At 57.1% G+C, this 20,720-nt stretch overlaps 1 protein-coding gene and 1 long non-coding RNA gene across 9 annotated transcripts in view; one reads left to right on the top strand and one right to left on the bottom strand.

Moving 5' to 3' along the window:
* Positions 1–16,654, top strand: part of PTPRF (protein tyrosine phosphatase receptor type F) — a 371,326-nt gene extending 354,672 nt beyond the window's left edge. For all 8 annotated transcript variants that reach the window (XM_080603450.1, XM_080603448.1, XM_080603454.1 and 5 more), the window contains 10 exons: positions 1,406–1,581; positions 5,690–5,809; positions 6,795–6,949; positions 8,246–8,531; positions 10,403–10,581; positions 13,173–13,299; positions 13,485–13,610; positions 14,107–14,261; positions 14,731–14,866; positions 14,994–16,654. In XM_080603450.1, the coding sequence (XP_080459576.1) occupies positions 1,406–1,581; positions 5,690–5,809; positions 6,795–6,949; positions 8,246–8,531; positions 10,403–10,581; positions 13,173–13,299; positions 13,485–13,610; positions 14,107–14,261; positions 14,731–14,866; positions 14,994–15,062 (1,529 nt within the window). In that variant the 3' untranslated portion in view covers positions 15,063–16,654. The remainder of the gene's footprint in view (positions 1–1,405; positions 1,582–5,689; positions 5,810–6,794; positions 6,950–8,245; positions 8,532–10,402; positions 10,582–13,172; positions 13,300–13,484; positions 13,611–14,106; positions 14,262–14,730; positions 14,867–14,993) is intronic.
* Positions 15,605–20,668, bottom strand: LOC308199374. Its single transcript, XR_013954590.1, has 2 exons — positions 20,129–20,668; positions 15,605–20,024 (listed from the first exon to the last, which is right to left on the bottom strand). It is a non-coding gene; the product is annotated as an uncharacterized lncRNA (long non-coding RNA).
* Positions 20,669–20,720: the final 52 nt, after the last annotated feature.

Raw genomic sequence — 20,720 nt, 5'->3', positions numbered from 1 at the left:
CGGGGCTAACGCCTGCTTTCAGTGCCTGCTTTCATTCCCTGTGCACACAGAGGAGCTGGAGTGCAGATACCGAAACCCAGGCTCACCCATCCTCATTGTAAGTCAGCACCCAGCCCTGCGCGTCACACCTGAATCTGCTCCGGGGTGCTGAGGAAGATGCAGCTGATTCAGTGCACCCCCTGCCTGGGGAAGAGACTGGCTTTGCATACAGGTGGTCCTGCAGCCACTGGCATCCTTTTTCTTGGGATGGAAGTGTCTTTTCTAATGCTAATGCACCGCTGATCCTTTAGGGGAGGAGGGGGAGGTCTAGGTGGTCCCTCACAGCAGGACCTGTTCGCAGCAGCAGTGATGCAAAGCCTTGGGGTGCAGGATGACAGGCGAGCCCCCTTAGTTAGGCAGCTGTGGGGTGAGCACAAGGGGGAGAGTCCCTCTTTTCCAGCATGATTTGGTTGCTGTTAGTGGCATCTGTGTCTTTCTGGGAGCCGTTCCGCAAGTGCCCTGCCAGGCCTGGCTGCTGCTGCTCCCCCAGAGCTGTGCTTTGTTGCTGCTGGAGGCGGCTGAGACCTGCAGGAAAAAAAATTAATGCCCAGGACAAAAGGGCGAGGGGGAGCCCCCCAGCTTTGTTTCCTTCCTCTAATGAAATGCAGATGCTCTCTCCCTGGGGGACAAGGAGATTCCTGCTGCTTTCCCTCCTGGCAGCCAGGCAGCCCGTGCTGAATTGGGGTTTGGAAACACAGCCCCAGGCCCGCGCTTTGCCGCATTCATTTTAGTAACTGTGTGTTTGCATTTTAAAGGCCTTTACAAGAAAATCCTTTCCTCAAGGTGCTGGAGGCAGGGCAAGAGCTGGAGCAGCCTCTGGCAGCAGGCAGCAGTGAGGGTTTTGCCCCGAGGAGGGTCTGGGGGGTGGTGGGAGGAAGGTCCCTGGCTCTTCCAGGGTGCTGGTCCCTGCAGGAGGGGCGGGAGGAGGACATCCCTTGCCTGACATCCCCTGCTAACAGAGACAAACAAATGAAGCAGCCTCGTTCTGAAAGGTGCTCTAGGACCATAACAAATAGCTGGTGAATTTAAGACAATTATTTCAATCAGTTGCTTGGGGCCAAACGAGTTCCTTAATATTCCTGCCTGTGAACTTCCCTTTGTGTGCGGGTGGCAGCTGTCTCTCCGCTTTGGTTCTGCCTGATTGTTGCATTAATGTGGTAGCTACAAAGGGTTCTTCTTTGTTCAGGCACCATCCCTGTCCTCTGCAGGGACCCTGCGAGAGATGCTGGCCGCACCCTGTAAAGGAGACACGTTAAGAGCCCTGTGAACACACCAGCCTCCGCCCCTGCCTGCAGGACCCAGCAGAGCGACAGGCGCAGGGTCGTGGGGTGTCCCCAGAGTAACGCTTTGTCCTCTTTCTCCTCAGGGGTCCCAGGCAGTGATTACATCAATGCCAATTACATCGACGGCTATCGGAAGCAGAACGCCTACATCGCAACGCAGGGACCCCTGCCAGAAACCCTCAGCGACTTCTGGAGGATGGTGTGGGAGCAGAGGACAGCAACGATAGTCATGATGACCAGGCTGGAGGAGAAGTCCAGGGTACAGTGTGTGCTTCCTCTCTGTTCTGGAGCTGGCAGCGTGAGCAGGAGAGAGGGGTGGGAGCAGTGTATGGCCTGAAGGAGCCCAGGGAGAGGCAGGTCCGGTGGCACAGCCCACTGCTGCGGGCACCCCAGCAACAAGTGCCTTGGGAGCATCTCCCTGTGGGGCAAAAGGGTGGCAAAGCCTCCTGTCACTGTGCTACCCGACAGCCTCTGCCTTGCCCAAATGTCTGTGCACACCCATCCACCCTTTCCCTGCCCACATCACTTGTGCCAAAGGAGGAGAGCTGTGCGAGGGGAGTGCTGACAGCCTCTGAAAGCCTGGGGGCTGCATCCCTGAGAGCTGCGGCGGGTGGGTGGTACCGGCAGCATCCCGCAGCCTGACAGCGCTCTGGCGATGCAGGGAACGGCTGACGGGGTCTCACTGCACTGAGAAGGCTAATTTGTGCCTTGTCCAATGACAACATGTATAAACGATGGGCTCGTGCTGCCAAGATTAGATATTCTGATGTAATAAACGCAAAGCTGCCTGCAAGCCGTGGGAAGGGCGCGAGGTGGAGAGGAAGGAGCAGAGCAGGAGCCCTCGTCGCGGGCGGTGGCTCGTGACAGAGGGCCTTGCTCAGCCCCTGAGGCAGGAGTTCCTGTGCTGTGACCAGCGTGCTCCCGTGCCCAGATGCACCCTTTGGGCAAAGGCTGCCCAAGCAGGAGGCGGCGTCTGCCTCTCGCGTTCCTAAAAGTAAAATTTTAGTGGTGAGCATTTGTGCTTGCAGAATATTTTAGCGTTGCCATGCCAACAGCAGGAGAAGGGGCTGTGCGCTCAAGCTGTGAAGCACTGGTTATTTTTAGCCCAATAAGATCGTTCTTTAGAAGCAGAAACTGTCAAGTTTGGGTTCAGCTGAAACTTTTGCCCGCACGCTTTCCCCCCGTTTCAAAGCTTCGGCACCAAAATGCTCGTAGGGGTGTCGCAGCCCACGCTGGCTGCAAGGAAGCAACTGGAGCAACAGATCACCATGGCAAAAAAGATCCGCTTTTCCTGCCTGCATGAAAAAAGGCTTTGTTCACGGGCTTCCCCGGCTCTGCAAATGCCCTGCAGGGAAACCAGTGCTCCTCGGAGAGGAGCTGCCTCTAGAGATGCAGCCCAGCTTTGTGCTGTGCTTCCCAACCTCCTGTGCCCAATAGCTGTCACCCACCCCAACCCAAAGAGGGATGTAAAAATGCCCGGCACAGCCTGCCCAGCACATGGGCTGAGCAAGACCAGAAGGTGCTGATCGGCCGCTCTCTTGAGTGGGGAATCATTCAGGGGCTTTCTCCGTGACTCCACATCTCAGTCGTGGAGCATGTGTTTGAAGTGCAAGGAAAAGCCCTTTTAGGTTGCCAAGCGAATCCATGCCCGGAGTCCTGACTCACTCAACTTCTGGGCTGCTCGGCTATGGGAAGGCACTCCAAGGTGCGTGTTTCTCCAAGATAACAAGCTCCCTTCGACCCCCCAGGCACTTGTCTTTGCCTGACATGTCTGTGCTGCTGAGCCGTGCATTATCTCCCCCCAGCACACTCCCGTCATGTCATCCCCTAATTACCTCTGCAGTATTGGTTTCTGTCCCAAACACGGCGCGTGTGGCGGGGCTGGGTCCAGTCTGCTGATGACAGGACAGGCTGGGAGTCCCTGTCACAGGCAGGGGGTGACCAGAGCCCTGAGGTAAGCTGCAAGCTTTACCGTGGGTGACCTTGGAAAGTCCCCTTGTCCGGGGGCTTCAGAGCAGGCACAGGGTTGTGTCTGCAGCTGCAGGCGGGCAGCGGGGCCGCGTGGTGAGGTGCCCAGCACAGGGCAGGCTCTGCCTCCTTCCCAGGTGAGCTCTCCGGTCCCTCTCAGCAGTGCTGCCTGCAGATAAGCCGACCAGGACCAGCAGAAGCTTTGCAGCCCTGTGGGGGTGACACTGCTTTAAAGGGCTCCTGAGCTGCAGGGGGAAAAAATCTTTAAAGAGCATCAGCTTTTATGGTCTGCAATTTCAGCTGGCTTGATGGTCCAAATCATCCTCCCTTTTTCATGTTTTCACAAAGCGAGAGGCACATAAAGGATAGAAATGGCTGGATTGTGCAATTTAGCTGCCTTCAAAGCTTTACAATCAGTTTCAGAATCATTCGGTGGCAGTTCAGAAACACACATTGTAGATTAGCTTTCCCGGAGCTGCGAGCGTGGCGTGTCCCAGCTGGGGCGCATTGCACGACAGAGGCATTAAAGCAGGATTTCTCCCTCCCTGGGCTATCCTCAAGAGCCCGGCGGAGCAGGGTGGAGAAGGGAGGTCTCCCCGAGCAGTGCCGGGCTCCTTCTGTCCCAGCCCCGAGCCCCGAGCAGCCATCCCTGGCTTGTAACGTCTCGTGGAGCTCCGTGTCTCCAGACAGGGGTGCAGAGGGGTGCTCAGCCAGGGGATCTGGGGCAAGAGGGCACTGGCAGCCGGGTCCTGCTCTAGCCCTTGATGCCAGCTGGAGCTGGCGAGTTAGGCCGGGAGCAGAGCACAGCTCTCGAGCCGAGGAGGGGTGCCCGGCTGCTCTTGGGCACGGGGCACCAAAGGGGAGGGACAGGAAGCACTCGGCAGAGCTGCCATAAGTGGCTGTTGAGGACATTACTGTGCTCCTTAAGTTAATGAGAAGCAAGCACCGCCAGAAGAAAACATCTCTTATCTGCTTTAGTGCCACAGTGCATCGGCTTCAGCATAAAATTTACAGAGCTTGAAAATGGGGCATAAACATTATGGGTAAATTTGGCAGAAAATGTGACTGACTCTTATCTGGTCATGAATAAATAATTTTCAATTACCAGCCCAGGCGCTGCTATTATCCCTCACAGGGAACTCCTCTGAAGTTTGTTTTGTGCTCGAGCACACACGGCGCCGTGGCGCGTGGGTGGCAGGAGGGGACCGCTGTCCCCGTGGCGTGGGTCAGCCTCGGGGACGTGCTGTGCCGCTTGTCAGCGACGTTCCCTGCGAGCTGCAGCGAGGGGCAGGCCAGCACGGGGGGGACGAGGCAAGTGGCTGCCCCTCCGTCCCCCCGCCGCCTCTAGAGAGGGGTCACGTCATCCCCAAACCGGGAGAGGCAAGCTCAGGTGGCCGGGGATGCGGCTGCAGCTGCCACCCGCTCACGAGGACAGGATGAGTTTAGCTGTGAAATAAGGTCTGTGACCTCGAGTTGTTGTCTCTGCAGCTAGTCAGCGTAAAATAATGTGCTGCTCTGCGCCAGGCGAGGAGGAGAGCCCTCCAGAGATGCGCACGGGGCCGGCCACGCCGTGAGCACAGACCCGAGGCAGCAGAGCAGATGGAGGGCAGGACGCGCCGGGCACCCAGCGGGCAGCCCCGCTCTGGGCACTTGTGCCGGGGCAGGGCTTCCCGAGAGCAGACCCCAAAAAGCAGGGGCAGATGCATCCATCCGACCCCAGGCTACGGTGCTCCGGCAACCAGGCAGAGTACAGGATGTGGCTTCTTCGCTCTTGCAAGCCCCACAGCGCTTAAAGTGCCTTCAATTAAAAGGCAGAAGTTCATTGATTTCTAATTAAGCCTGTTGTTTCCCTTCCCACACGTTCCCCTGTAAACACGCTCAGCTAATAATTAAGTTTACTATTCCTTGACAAGCACAGATGATCTTCCATTCACTCCTCTCTCCTAGGGCGGGAAACCATTTTCGGTGCAGTGCACAGGGGTGGGAATGAAGTCCTCCTGCTGTCAGCCGGGCGCTGCGGCTCCGCGGGGTGGGAGCCAGGTGCCAGATGAAATCGGGAGCTCAGGGTGCCAAATTAAATAAGGGAGCTCAGGGCTGGAGACGACAAAGCCGGAGGAGTCGGTTGCAAATGCTGAGCTGTGAATAGTGGAGAAGGAGGAGGGCATCAGCGGGTGAGCAGGGAGGGAGTCATAGGGAGAGGAAGGAGCAGGAGGGCTGGGGCCCTGGGGTTGTATTAGGGCTCTCTGCCAAGCGGGCTTGCAGCAGGAGCTGTGAAGGTCGGGAGGGGGAGAGAAGGGGTGTTTGGGACCCGTTGCACGGTGACTCTTTCCCACATCCATCCTTTTCTCACCCCAAAGGCCTCAGCCAAGCACTGACCCTTTCTCCTCTCCTCCCTGCAGGTGAAGTGTGACCAGTACTGGCCGAGCCGGGGTACGGAAACCTACGGGATGATCCAGGTCACGCTGCTGGACACAGTCGAGCTGGCGACCTACACCGTCAGGACCTTTGCCCTGTACAAGGTATGGCACGGGCTGGGCTGCTTCTGGGGCTGCAGCGTGGCCCCAGGCAGAGGCAGCTGCTTGTTCCTCATGTGGCCAGGCGTGGGGCAGCCCGCGCGGGGGCTGTCTGTCAGAGCTGGGCTGCAGGCTGTGCATCTGGCTGCCATCTGATTTTGGCCAGGACACCTGATGCTCTGTAGGCGCTCAGACCCTGTGAAGGGCCCCAGAGCAGAGGCCACACTTGCCTCTGGCGAGTGCATGTAACAGCTGTCCTCCCATTAGATGGACAACACGGGGAGCAGGGAATTTTTAGCGCTGCTGTCACTAATAATGCAAATGGAGGAGCCGTGCTGACGTTGGTGTGTGCCCTTCTCTCCTGCCTGCTGCGTACCTCATTAGTGTTGGGCAATCCCCGGAGGCAGCGCTAGCAGCAGCGTGGCACAGCAATGCAAGCAGGCTGTGCGCGGGCTCAGAGCGCAGCCCTGCCGTGCTGGGGACCTGCTCACACCCCGGGAAGGCATCTTGTCCCCAGCGCTCGCCCAGCCAGTCCTCCCACATGGCTGCACAGATCCCTCACCCCGTGAGGCAGGAGCCGGGCAGCCTCCGGAGGCACAGTGCTGATCAGCCATCCCGGGGAGCCGTGGTGCAGAGGGGCAGTGAGACAGCTTGCTGCAGCTCATCCGTGCCCAGCGCCCATTTTATTGTGAACGTGCAGTGAGTGTAGTGGCCCCGTGCTGTGCAGGAGTCACGCACCTTCCTGACTGTCTGCTCCGCTCCCTCAGAGCCTCTCTGCTGCTTTCCCCAGAGCATCCATGCAGAGGCCTTGCAAGGAACCTATATTTTGCCTCCTAATTTTCAGTGGCAAAACCCCAATAAATGCATGATCACACACAGCCTTAAATGCCTGCTGTTACTCAGCCAGCTGGATACCTCGTTACCCCAGCAGTGGGTTCCCCTCCTAGGATGAGACTGTCCTCACACAGAAACTTTTCTTTGTCCTCTACAGAATGGCTCCAGCGAGAAGCGAGAGCTGCGACAGTTCCAGTTCATGGCGTGGCCCGATCACGGGGTGCCAGAATACCCTACCCCGATCCTAGCTTTCCTGCGGCGGGTCAAGGCCTGTAACCCACCCGATGCCGGGCCCATGGTTGTGCACTGCAGGTAGGACGGCGTGTTCACAAAGCTGCACCTGGGCTCCTGCCTCCTGGCTGCGGGAGCTCTGCCCTGTCCCCCTGAAAGCGGCACCTCCTGGTCCTGCGGGAAGGTTTCACGGCAGTGTAACCAGCACCACGTGCTTGGGCTGGGAACAGATTGGCAATTAGCGATGGCAATCCAGCAGTCAACGTTGTGTTGCTTCTGCTATGTCAGGTTAAACAGCACTGCTGTACAGAGAGTCTCAGAACACAGGTTTTCTTGCAAAAATGCAAGCGCGGTTTGAAGATGAAGTGATCTGAGCCCGGTATAAGTAGGTGGTACCTTTCAGAGGCACATCGTTGACAGACACGCGTGCAGTGACCTGCACCAACATTTATACACAGTATTTACAGTAGAACTCTTTAGCGGGGTAGAAAGGGAGCTCTTTAAGCAAAAATATTAGTCTGCTAAGGCTCAGCATCTTATCCAGGCAAGATTTATCTCCACCAGCCGAGTGGGGACTATTACTGAACAAACCACTCCATCATTGCTGTTCCGGCATACGCCTTACCAGCAGTGCTTAATGCTCTTCTTTCATGCTCTGTTTCAGATGGGAGTGGGATATAATTAACACACAAACAAGCTATATTAAGGCCCTGTTAAGGATCTGACTCGCACCATAAATGAGGAAATGTCTAGCTCCGTATCTCTGCCTGTGTTTACATGTCATGACAGCGTGTCTGTTGTTTTCGGGGCGTTCTCCTGGTGAAAAGTTTGGGGATTGCTGCTGCCCTTCCAGCAGATGCAGAGAGGCTTCCAGTACTTCAGTGAAGGGCTCGCCATAGAAATGCATGACCTCACCTTTCTGCTTTCCCCTCTGGGGCTGGCTGGCCTGGTTTTATGGGTTAGGGAACAGCGACCCAGGTTAGGGGACAACCAGACATGAAATTTATGGGTTTCATTGGTGCTGGAGCCCAGCCTGGACTTCACGTCTTCCAGCTCCACATGTATGCTGTCACTCTCCTGGCTGTTAAACTCATTTCTCCTTCCCTGTCACTGCACCAGCAGAGTGACACCGTGTCCTTTCTGCTCCTTCAGGGAGAGGGGGACAGCAGAAGGGCTGAGTAGCCTCCCATGCCCTCCCTTGCTACTCTCCCTCGCTCCTCCTGTCACCTCCCGTTTGGGGCTCAGCTCGTTACCCTGCAGCATGGGGAGCAGCCTCCTCTCTGCTCTAGATCCGGGTGCTCTTTTACGCGAGAGCAGAGCTTGCCTGGTGCCTGTGAGGGATGGCATCCTCTCAGGCCTCGTGCTTTGTTCCCGCAGCGCCGGCGTGGGCCGAACTGGTTGCTTCATTGTCATCGACGCCATGCTGGAGCGGATGAAGCACGAGAAGACCGTGGACATCTACGGCCACGTGACGTGCATGCGCTCGCAGCGCAACTACATGGTGCAGACAGAGGACCAGTACATCTTCATCCACGAGGCCTTGCTGGAAGCAGCAACATGCGGCAATACCGAGGTGCCTGCACGCAACCTCTTTGCTCACATCCAGAAGCTGACCCAGGTGCCACCAGGCGAGAGCGTTACTGCGATGGAGCTGGAATTCAAGGTTGGTGACCGAGCCCCAGCAGCCCCCCTCCCTGGGGCCCTGTCTCTGCCCGCACAGCCCCACTGACACGCTCGTCCAGGGGCTGGGAGAGGAGAGAGACGGCTCATTACAGGCAGTTACTCTTTTGCGTGTTTCTAAACCAGGTAGGCAGTGATTTAAAGTACATTTGAATTGTAAAGCTTGTGTCAGCCGTGGTCCCCCCCTGGATTGGCAGCTTCTGGGGAGAATATAAAAGGCAGATGGATGCGCAGTTCTCAGCAGCACGTTCTGCTCTAGGTTCACTGTGCAGCAGGAGCTGCATCCGAAATCAGATGCAGATCGTGTTAGTGATAATTGATGTTACTGTGAACAACTTGTCTGGAAACGGCTCCAATTTAAATATGTGAGACGTTTATAGTCTCATTTCTTCAATGCTGAGCTCTGTTATCTTTTAACCACCTAGACACCAAGCCTCAGTGGCTAGAATTGGTGAAAGCAGTGTTGTAAGACATACTGTTTTTAAGAAGCCGTGCCCTCATTTTGCTATCCGTAGCTGAGACTGCCTGCTGCAAATATTTATTACAGCCTTGGAGATGGAAACGAGCTCTGGTAACCGCCCATGTTCTCAGGTGAGGTGCATTAGTCCAGTGAACTCATGCAGGGGAATATAGCTCATGCAGGGAGCTAGCAGACCATGCAGGCTGTGAAATGAACTGCAGCAATACAGCTTCACCCCGGGAATTCCCACCAAATGGCAAAGGAGCAGGTGAGGCAAAATATTGACTTTCTGCATAAACCAGGAAAAGCTGAGCAGCTCTGGCCTGTGGTCAGCAGAGCTGCCGGTGCCCTGGACGTGAGACAGGAGAGGTGCCTCTGCACAGCAAGGAAGGTGTCACCTCCTCGTGGTGGCACCTGCCCTGAAAGTCCCCCCAAGGCTGCCACAGAATTAGGCTCAGCTCTGGTAACTGTTCTAAAAAAGCAATAACATTTGCCCCCACTCTGTGCCCTGGCAGCATCGACTGCTTGGAAAATGTTAGGGAGCAGGATATGGGAGGGTCTCGTGTGGCTGCATCACTTCCCAAAGAGGCCCCTGTCCTCCTGTAGCCAAGGACCAGCTGCCACACACAGCAGGAAAGGTGGCTCAGGGGATGCTGGGAGGGTCTTGGAGAGAAAAAAAGAAAAAAAGAAGAAAAAAAAAAGGATACTTCTGTTTGAATGTCTCTGCCAGCAGATCTAAGTAACACATTTACCATGACTCCAATTTACAGGGCTCAAAGGGAACCATAAAATCATAAAATGTCTCGCAGTAACCCAGAATAGATCTTTGCCTAAATATGTCACAGTTCTCACATTTTTCTTGGGTTCTCCTGGGGTGAGAAGTAAATAGCAAGACACTGCTGGAAGATGGAAAGCCTCCCTTCCCTGGTGCCACCAAGCATGTGTCTCTGGTTCAGCGAGGGGCACGGCGTCATGTGCTGGCCTTTGTGGGTCAGAGAGCGCGTGTGGGTCGCTGCTCCCCTACGTGCGGCTTCGGGGCTGCGTCGGTGGTTTCCCCGTGCTGCTTCCTGGAGGGGAACTGCTGTCACCTGCAGCCGTGCACCGAAAGCCAGCAGAAGGCTGTGCCATAGCTAGGTGTGCAGGAAGCAGACACGGCACTGACAAGCAGACTGACCTAGTGTGAAACAGAGCAGCCAGGTGCAGCCCGCCTGCTCACAGAGGCAGAGCCCCCCGCCTGGCCCAGAAGGATCTGGTCCCCAGGGGATGTCCCTCAGTGAGAGGAGGGAACGTGGATTCATGCCAGGGGGCCCCTGTCAGCCCTGCTACCGGGGTCCCAGTTTCACCCCAAACTATGGTGTCCCCAGCGGGGTCTGACGTCTCTCTTCCTCTTGCAGCTGCTGGCCAACTCTAAAGCACATACCTCACGTTTCATCAGTGCCAACCTCCCATGCAACAAATTCAAGAACCGCCTCGTGAACATCATGCCATACGAGCTGACAAGAGTCTGTCTGCAGCCCATCCGGGGTGTCGAGGGCTCCGATTACATCAATGCCAGCTTCATAGACGGGTACAGGTAAGGGCCGACGCAGGGAACCAGGGCACGGCTGCTTTCTCCCTTTTGCCAAGGATTGGTCCTGGCTGCCTGGAAGCAGGCTGGGGATCATCGTGATGCATTTTGTCCGTCTCCGTCCTCTCAGAAGCTTCAGCTGTGATGTGTGAAGACTGCTAGTGAGTGAGAGCTGCCAGGCTTGCTCGTGTTGCTGTAGACAGATGCCCACGTGGCTGGGGCAGGATGCTGTGCTGGCTGGCTCCTGCAGTGTTTTATAGGACCTTCTGGTAGGCATCCCTTGGCATCTATTTTACATCTAATGCAAACCCATCCCCTTCGCTAGCTGCAGCAACCGGAGGTAGCGGCATGCTCGCACTGCGTGGTTGATGCAGGCAGGACCTGCCCAAGGTTCATCCACCCATATCTTGATTTTGGGGAGTCTCTGGATCCTCAGGCGGGGCTGGTGCTGGATACTGGAGAGCCCATCACGGAGTTCTGCTCCCCAGGATACCTTTTAGAAAGCACAAATTGAGATCTAGAAGGGCAATAATACTTAGGGTTTCCGTATCCAACTGCTGGCAGCGTATTCTCTAATGCTAAGTGGCAGGAGAGAAGAACGCAGGAAAACAGCCCGGTGGCCACGTCTCCTTCCCAGCCAGTCCCTGGCCAGTAATCCAGACCAAATCCCAGTGACACACGTACAGGACTCATGCCTGCGTCTCTCTGTGCACCAGTGCAGTCGGGTCACCCAGCGCAGGAGCAGGGGATGCAGCGATGGCTGCAGCAGGGTCCCCCTCCGGTGTGTCACTGCCCAGGTGCTGCTGACGGGCTGCTGGCCTCTTGCCCAAATGCTGGTGGCCTCCCAGGAGCAATGAGCAGTGCCAGAGGGAGCAGGTGTCAGCGCTGCCTGCCCAGCGGCTCTTTGCCTCCTTCCCTGCTCCAGCAGCTGAGCCCAGGAAGGGCTCCCAGGGGAGTCCTGCGCAGGGACGAGAGGAGGCAGGGAGCGGGCAGGGAGCAACTCGGGGAGCGTCTCAGCACAGCCAGACCGCAGCGAGCCAGGCTCCCTCAGGGTGAGACAGAGTAATGGGGTGGGAGGAAGGGGCTGGAGCGCAGCTGTCACAGCAGCCTCGTCTCCCTCCTGCCCGCGTGGCTGCGAGCTGTGCAGCCCGATGTCTGGCTGCCGTGTCACAGCTCTGGAGCTGACTGGTGCTGGTTTTGCCACTCGCTGATGCTACAGAGAGAAGGGTGCCAGCGCAGCAGGTGGTACCATTTCATTTGCTGCCTACCCCATCCCCAAGGAGCAGTTATCTCTTCCTGTCCTTCCCTTTGAACGGAGCGATCTTCCTCTGGTGTTATCTGCAGAGATCAGTTGGCCCGAGGTCCTGCAGGCATCACGGATGCTGCATCTTTATTAGCTCTTTTGTTCCGTTGTGCACACCCACTCCCTGCTTTTTACGACGTCTTATAAATCCACCTTGAAGCAGCCCCTGTCTTCATCCTGCACATTACAGCTGTCCTGCAGCACGTTCATTAATTTTTAGCACCGGCGGAGAGCCGAAGTGTGGTGGGAGGGAGGATGCAGCCCCTCGTCCTGCGGGCTCCGGCGCCCCGCAGTGGTGGAGCGAGCCCCAGGATCCGCACCCGGATCGTGCCAGGCTGGGTGCTCCCAAACCGAGAACGAGAACGCAGGAGCTGGCCCTTCCCGGAGTCAGCAGAGCCTTTAAGCTGCTCCAGTCGTGCCCCACTCACCTTGTTGTTCCCCAACAGGCGAACGAGGGCGATGCTCTGGCATCCCCTGGGGCTGCCGTGGCCGTGCCATGCCCTGCGCGGGGCGCAGCAGGGGCACGGAGCTGGGAAGCGCCCAGATCTGGCTGTGGTAGGTGCTGCTGCCCCGTCCTTAGGGCGGGATGGAAAGCGACCAGTGGTGCTTTGTTCATCAACGCAGAGTGTGTGACACTGACAGACAGCTACAGAGTGAGTCAGGAGGCTTGGGAGAGCGGGGCAGAGCGTGCTCAGCCCAAGGGTGCTGTCAGCAGGGATGGGGCAGGGCGACGCAGGACACGGGAACTGCTCTCACACCGGACACTCTGCGACGTGCTCTGGCGGAACAGAACAAATTTGGAAGGCTCAGAAATGTTTGCACTACGGTATTGGTGGTTTCCTCACCGCCCTAGTTATGAGGTGGTACGCGGGATCGAGGTGACCTGATGGAGTTGCTCTGTGCCTCCCCGCGCAGTGGGAGGGGAGGTGGGTGCCGCAGGGGGTAAATGTGCAGGAGGTGCAGCTGGGACTGTCCCCGAGCACGGGCTGAGCTTTCAGCCTCCTGGGGCAGGCCTGGGTGCTGAGAGAGCTCGGTGCAGCAGCTCCGGGGACAAGTAGCAGGGAGGGGCTGGAATGGGAACGCTCACGCAGGAAGGACTAGCAGCCTTTCTGGATCCCGTGCCCACCACGTGCGTGGGGAGCTCTCAGAAGACACGTGCTGGGCAGCCTCATCCCTCCCACAGTGTCTGGGGCTAGCCCTGGAGACCTGTCTCCTGCAGCACGGGGTGCTGCCTCCAGCTCTCGCAGCCCCCCAGCTTGTGGGAGCTGTCTGAGCTCTGACTTGTTTGCCGCAGGCAGCAGAAGGCCTACATCGCCACGCAGGGACCGCTGGCCGAGACCACGGAGGATTTCTGGCGGATGCTCTGGGAGCACAACTCCACCATCGTGGTGATGCTGACAAAGCTGCGCGAGATGGGCCGGGTACGAGTCCTGCACGGGGGAGGAGGGCGCTGCGGGGCTGCTCCCTGCGGGTATCACCTCCCAGCCCAGCCCAGCCCAGCCTTGGGGTGTCCCATGGCTGGCCCTGCGGTCCCACAGCCCAGGGAGCGGGAGGGAGGAGCAGCAGCGTGTCGGTGCTAACTTCTCACCGTGCTTCTCATCCACAGGAGAAGTGCCATCAGTACTGGCCCGCGGAGCGCTCTGCCCGCTACCAGTACTTCGTGGTGGACCCCATGGCGGAGTACAACATGCCGCAGTACATCCTCCGGGAGTTCAAGGTCACAGATGCCAGGGTGAGTGCTACCTCTGGCTTCCCGGCTCCAGTGCCTCTGCCCAGCCCTGGGCAGCAAGGGGAGCACACAGCAGCTGCTGGAGGGACCAAAAAGCAAGGAGCTGCCTAACGCTGCAGGCAGGAGGGGCCGCTGCCCCACGCCTGCTGCTCCTCTCACCGCAAGTTCCTTCCTTGGCAGCTGTGTCGGCCCAGTGAGCAGCTCACTGATCGCTATCAGCACCGGGCCGTGCCTTGCCTGCGCTGTGCACGTGGGGCAGGTTTAATAACACGGGCTCCCCTGCAGCGAGAGTCTGTGTGCAGCATGCGGGCAGGCACAGGACCTCCGTGTGGCAGCAGGCAGGGACCTGAGCTGGAGCTGGGCCCCACACCAGAGCGGGACACTGACCCACCGGGCCCCCAGGGGCCAGGAGCGGGTCAGCAGCACCAAGGGGTGTGAGATGGGTCCCTCTCGCTGACCCCTCACCCACGGTTCCCGTGTAACACCCCTGTCCCCGCAGGACGGCCAGTCACGGACCATCCGCCAGTTCCAGTTCACAGACTGGCCTGAGCAGGGCGTGCCAAAGACGGGAGAGGGCTTCATCGACTTCATCGGGCAGGTGCACAAGACCAAGGAGCAGTTCGGGCAGGATGGGCCCATCACGGTGCACTGCAGGTGAGTGGGGACGGGTCAGCACCCACCTCTGCCTTCAGCAGAGAGCCCGTGGAGATGCCCCCTACTAAGCCCAGCACCTCTCCTACACTTCACATCCCCCCTGCAAGAGGCAAGCAGCGGACAAGGAGAGGGCAGTATCCGTGGGTGGATATTTATCATTGGCAGCGTTTCTGCTGGGTGATGAGAGGAACCCAGCACCTGCTCCTTCTGCTGTGTAGCTCCATGGAAGAATCTTTGGGCAGGACGTGGTGCCGCAGCAGCTGGACTCGGGCAGAATCAGTGGGTGCCACGGGGCTGAGAGGGCGCCTCTGTGTGGCGGTGTCCCTTCAGCCTCTCCTGACCCCGCCGAGCAGCTCCCCGTGGTCCATGAGCTGGGGACATGGGCACTGCTCCAAGGAGCGGGGCAGGGAGGGCGGCTCTCGCTGAGGCCGGCGGGTCTCTAACTGCCCCTCTTGCTCCCCCTGCGCAGCGCTGGGGTCGGGCGCACAGGCGTGTTCATCACGCTCAGCATCGTGCTGGAGAGGATGCGCTACGAGGGGGTGGTGGACATGTTCCAGACGGTGAAGACCTTGCGGACGCAGCGGCCGGCCATGGTGCAGACAGAGGTGAGTGCCCCTTCCTCCCCGCAGCGCTGGGAGAAGGGAGGGGAGCCAGCGTCTCCGGACATGCAGCGCTGCTGCCCGATGTCCTCGCGTCCCCATTTCTCACGCTCCCCCCCTCGGTGCCTTGCAGGACCAGTACCAGCTGTGCTACAGAGCGGCGCTGGAGTATCTCGGCAGCTTCGACCACTATGCAACGTAACTAGTGCTTTCCTCCAGTCGCGGTGGGGATGTCTAGGAGTGGAGACGGGTCCCTCTGAGCCAGAGCCGCCCATTCCTCAGTCCTTCTGTACAGCCCGAGGCGCTGCCCAGGCAGCTGACCTCCACGCCAACCAGTTCTGACCACGGCATTTAGGAACTTCGCCCCAGCGCCAAACGAGGGAATCTGACTCCAAAAGCATTTCCAGTCTCTGGCTGCATTTCTGCTCATGTGCATCTCTCGCCCTCTCTCACGCGACTGCATTTCACAGCGAGGCTTTAGGTGGGTGGAATGGGATCTTTTTTTTAAACATGTAAAATAGTTACTAGTGGTTTTTATAATCTCTTCTCTCTTTATTTTTTATTTTTTTGCAAGTCTTAATGTTTTGCCGAGGCAGAACTGGACCCGCCAAACCTTTGGGAGTTGGGTTTTTTGTTTTTTTTTAATTTCCTTTTGCTTTTACATTTTTTACCGCCCTGTGTTTATTTCAGCCCAGTCACTGCTGGTTCTGCCCATTTTAGTGCAGCTTCCTTGGTAATTTGCAGCAGCTGGCTTGTGGTTCCTGCCCGGCTCCATTCCCTGTAGGCTGCTTTTTAAATCCTCTGTAGAATATGAGATTTCATGGAACTGGACCTAAGCTACCAATTATTTTTTTAGCCTTTCCCTTCCCCCATTTTTTCCTGAGTAGGTTTGGGAGGGCATGCGGGGTCACTGGAGAGGCGGTCCCGTTTGTCAGCTGGAAACTGTTCAGTCCTATTACGACGCGTGTTAAACCGACCCAGTGACCGTGTGTATTGGCAGATCCCATACGACGTGAGTTGTCGTCGCCTTGTTCATGAGAGACCCGAAACCCCGGGCTTCTGGCTTCGGAGCCCCTTTTTGTGTGTCTCGCTGGGAAGGGGGCAGGAGGAGCGAGCGGGCCCCACACTTCCCCAGGGCTGGGATAGAAGAAGCGAGACACGGCCCCTTTTGTTAGCCCCACGGCTCTGTCCGTGCAAGCGCCACCCTGTCACCTCTCAGCGAGGAGGTGCATTGGAGCATTTGACAAAGGCAAGGAGCACAGCCCCGGCTGCTCCCTGTGGGAAGCAGGGTACTGCAGGGAAGGGGAGGGGGAGTACACATGGCTTCAGAGGTTGGGTGTATCTATAATTTCTGCTATCCTGCAAATGTTAAAAGTCATTAGAATATTGTACTTTCTGCTACTTCAGGACGTTCTAATGAACCAATGTGGCAAGACTACTGGACTTAATTTAATGGTACTATATATTAATACTCCTTATTATATCATGCTTGCACTAAAGACAGAGTGAGCAGCCCTCTTTCAAGTGCATTGAGTTATGAATAAAGGTGGTGGAAGGGTATCTAATTGTATTATCACATGTATTCCGAATGTTAAGAATCCAAGCTATGTTGAAATCAGCAATCCAGGGTTGGTAATGTTGGAGGACACATTCATTTTTACCTTGTGGATGCATAGTGCTGTAGGGGTCACTGTTGTATACAGTCTGTTTTCTATTTGTTAATAAAAAAAAAATCTACAGCATCATTGCATAATTCTTGATGTTAATAAATTTGAATAATCGGGTTTCATACAAGCTGGCTTTGCTGTCTGTTTGTTCAGAAATAAGCGGAGGCTCTAGAGTCCGTCGGTGATGGGCATGCTCCCCAGCCTGCCAGCAGAGGTCCTTTCCTGCGGGCGCACCCCAGCCACAGGTGCCCTACACCTCCCACGGGGTCCCCATGGCGTGAGACCTGCCCTGCCCAGCTGCTCTCCTGCCTCTTATTAATCCTCAGAGAAATCCAGGACGTGGCAGGATGCGGTCCTGCAAATCTCCCGGGGTGACGGTGAGCTTTGCTGGAAGAGCGTTTACCTGCATCCCCTCCCCTGCCAGCGTGCTGGCTGCAGGGCTGCGCTGGGGCAGCGACGGGCTGCTGGTGGGTTTGTAGAAAAGAGAGGGGTTGGTGGGGTGGGTTGTGGTGGTAATACGAGTCCTGGAGCAGGCTGAGATGTTACCGGCCTCCTGGGGTGCTGCAGTAATGCCGTTCTGTGGCAGCGAGTGCAGGTGCATGTGCAGAGTTACTGCTGAGCAGCGAAACCATTGCCCTGCCCCTAGGTGCAGAGCAGCACTGGAGGATGTGCAGGTGTGAAACCCACTTCAGGCACACCCTGCATGGCTGCGCCTGCTCTGCATATGTGCCCTGGCCCTGCCTGCGTATGTCCAGCAGTCCCACAGGGCAGCGCCGGCTGCTAGGGAGCAGCGCTTGCAAACAGCACAAGCATGCAAAGGAAAGGCCACTGCAAATGGCAGAGCCACGCGGGACGGGGCCCCACCACCTGTCCGTCCTTCACGAGCCTTTTCCTGATGCGATCACGGGCATCTTACGTGCTGCTCGCTGCCTTTGCTAGAGCTGTTACGTCACGCTTCCTGCCAGGTCAGACTGACTTCTGAGCAGGCGCCAGATGCAAAGCAGCATTTCCCCCTCGCCCAGCTGGTTCAAACCCAGCACTTCCACCTGGGGTGACCCGAGGCTGGCCGAGCCTTTCTCTCGCTCTGCGGTGGGGCAGCTCCACACGAGGCTGCAGGTCCTAGGGCACAGCAAGCTCCTGCCCCTGTGAGGCAGAGCACGTGCGCAGGCGTGTGTGTGTGCACAGGCACATGCCAGCACCGCTGGCACTGGGAAGCTCGGCTCTGCAGCGCTGCCAGGGCCCACGATGGCAAGGCTACGTGGCCGAGCACGCAGCTGCTCGTACGTGGGCGCGTTTGGGGAGGAAAGAGGCTGTGCTACAACCGTTGTGCTGTAGGAAGCCAGCCAGCTGGGAAGCAGGTAGCAAGCACCTGCCTGTGCTGCAGCAAGAATGCTTTGGCTGTGCCACTAAGCCGCAGCTGCTGCCGATGCTTTCACCACGCAGTTGTGCTGCTCGCTGAGCACTGACCAGGCAGTGCCAAGCGCACGGCACGAGCCGTTCATCCCTGGGCGGCTTCCAGTGCGGTGCCTTGCTCTCACTGGAAACACCAGTTGTCAGGACACGTCCACATCTGCACCCACATCCTGCAAGAACACTTCGGGCTTCCCTCCCCTTGTGGTAACTTGTTCTTAGCCCAAACCTTCTACAGTCAACCCAGGGAAAACACGGGGACAGAACGCTCCCAATTCACCTCCTCTGCGGGCTCCACTTCTCTGCTTGCCACACGTGAGGCACCTTTCCTACAGGCAGTACCTACAGGCTGGGTAGAAAGAGGAGAGGCAGAGGGGGAGAACCAAAAGCCTCGTGCCAGCCTCACAAAGCCAATAAAGGCTCCGCGCGCAGAGAGGCCCAGGAGGCTCCCAAAGAGCGAGGGTGGGCCTTCTTGGCAAGGGGATGGTCCCCAAGAGGACAGCGAGGTCAGAGAGCCGCGACGCAGCTGCTGTCTGTGGGGGAAGTCCCACTGCACCAGCCTCCTCTCACAAAGTCCGCACTGCTCTCCTAAAGCCCAAGGGGGTTGGAGTCATACCAGCTTGAAAGCACTTGTTCCTTTAACGTTTATTTCCATTTACTTGTTCCTTCAATGTTTATTTCCATTTACCTCTGCAGATCTCACAAAAGAGGGGGAAAAAAGCCCAAACACGTAGACTTGTGCTGTGCTCCAGGCAGATGAGCCACGCTGCCTGTGCCCAGTGCCTGGCACTGCTGTGCCTGGTCTGCATTTCTCAGCTTTCCCTGGCCAAAAAGAATTTATTCTGGCTGGCGTTCTTTGCCCCATTTTCTTTGGTACCAGTTTGAGGTCACTCCCTCCCTCTGCCAGCAGCCTGAATTCACAGCGCTACTGTGCGCCAAACCTTGAGTGAGTGGTCCCAAGGTGATGCACAAAGGAGGAATTTGGCCTCTTTCTTTTGGAACCTCTCTTTCAGACTGATCACATTCACACTGAGCAGTGCAGCTGGGTAGTTAGTGCTGTAGCGTTGTGTTGTGCTTTTTCCCAGCAAGTATCTTCCATGCCTTCATTTTCTGAGGTAGCCCCAATGCACAGTCAGATCAGCAGCTCTGTAAAGGGCAAGGTCTGCAGAAAGTGAGCAGTTTGGCAGGTGGGACGGCAGGTAAATGGCAGCTAGTCAAAGGTAAATTAATGGGCATTGAGGTGCCCTTGTGCTTTTATTATTTTTTTATGCATTCCGTTGGTACCTATAGCAAGAGAGCTGTGTAAGCCCCGTCTAGGCTTGACTTGCTTCCTAGCGATGCTAAATAACACACTGCCCCAGACTTCGCCTTTTGGGACTCCAATTTTATCTTTTTTTTTGTTTTCAAAGGCAAAACAGTTATTAAATAAAGGAAAGAAACAGCAGCACCACCGAACAAATCTGGGCTTATTTTGCACAGTAGCTTGGAAACTTCTTCCCCCACGGTCCTGGCTTTTATTGTTCTCAGCAACACTGCCATTTTGATTTGTAAAGTTTCCCAGTGAGTGACCTTTTTAAAAAAAAATAATTTATTTTACTTTTTTTTTTCCCTCCTGTTCCGACCTGGTTTGTGTCTGAGATCAGGGAAAATTCTGATCACACCAATTAAAGCTGATTGTTGCCCTTTTGCCAGTTCTAATAAACAACCTCAGTCCACAGCAACAATTAGATGTCACCAAGCTTTCCTGCCTACGCGCTCGTGGCAACGTTTTGCCACTTGTCAGCATGAAAAGAATGTCTCATGTCTGCTGATATTAATAAGTTGGGGTTTTTTTGAATAATGGTCAGCAAGCGTGGCTGTGAGGCCAACAGAAGGGCCAGGACCACACAGCGTGCTTCTCAGAATGTTACCTTACAGCTGCACCTGTAGGCCGCCAAGCGCCGTGCCTGCTGTGGTTTTAATCACCTCGAGGTTCTGGTCCGTAGTAATTCGGTGCCTGAGACGGCCAGAGGAGCAGCAGCACACAGGAGAAGCAGCAGCACACAGAGCTTTCGGCGTTCTGTAGCGTGACACCAAAGGAAATGTGTCTGAGGAGAAACACGCAGGGAAATTAAGGCTTTGCTTAGGCATGACAGGCGTGAAGGGATGAGTGCGTGACAGTTAGGAGTCCTTTTGTGTGGGTTATGCTTACTTTCGAGGCTGCCTATTGGAGACATTTAAGAGCCATTTAGCACGAGACATTTAAGAGGCATTTAGCACAGCGTGACCTGTGAAAATCACAGCCGCTTCCAGCCACGGGAGCCAGCAGCCCCTGACCGGCTGCCAGGCGTTCGGGCCTTGTCTACACCGAAACACCTTTGCTGCTGGGGCCGCACGGCCAGCCCCCGGCCCTCCCCAGGGCAGGGCAGCGATGGGTTATGGAGGGCTGCGGACGCGTGCTGGCCATGGGGGCACTTCTCCCCGTCCCTGCCCGCCTGGCAAGGCTCCCGTGTGAGGGGCAGCCCGCCTGGGGCGTGTGTGTTAACGCCCGGTGCCCGCTGACACACCCACGGGCACCCAGGTGAGCACTGCAAGGGGCAAACAGCCCCGGGGCGAGGGGCTCGGCCCGGCCCGGCCCCGTTCGGCCCCGGCCCGGCCCCGTTCGGCCCCGCTCGGCCCCGCGGTGCCCGGGCAGGGCCCGGCCGGGCCCCGAGTAGGCCGCGGGCTCCCCTAGCAACCGCCCCCTAGCGACGGCCTCCGGGCCTGCCCCGCCCGCCTAGCAACCGCCCCGCTCCCGGCCTCCT

Source organism: Anser brachyrhynchus (genome assembly GCF_964034855.1).
Source record: "Anser brachyrhynchus genome assembly, chromosome: 8".
NCBI lineage: Eukaryota > Metazoa > Chordata > Aves > Anseriformes > Anatidae > Anser > Anser brachyrhynchus.
Note: the sequence above shows the minus strand (reverse complement) of the source record. Positions and strands in the feature narration are given on the sequence as shown.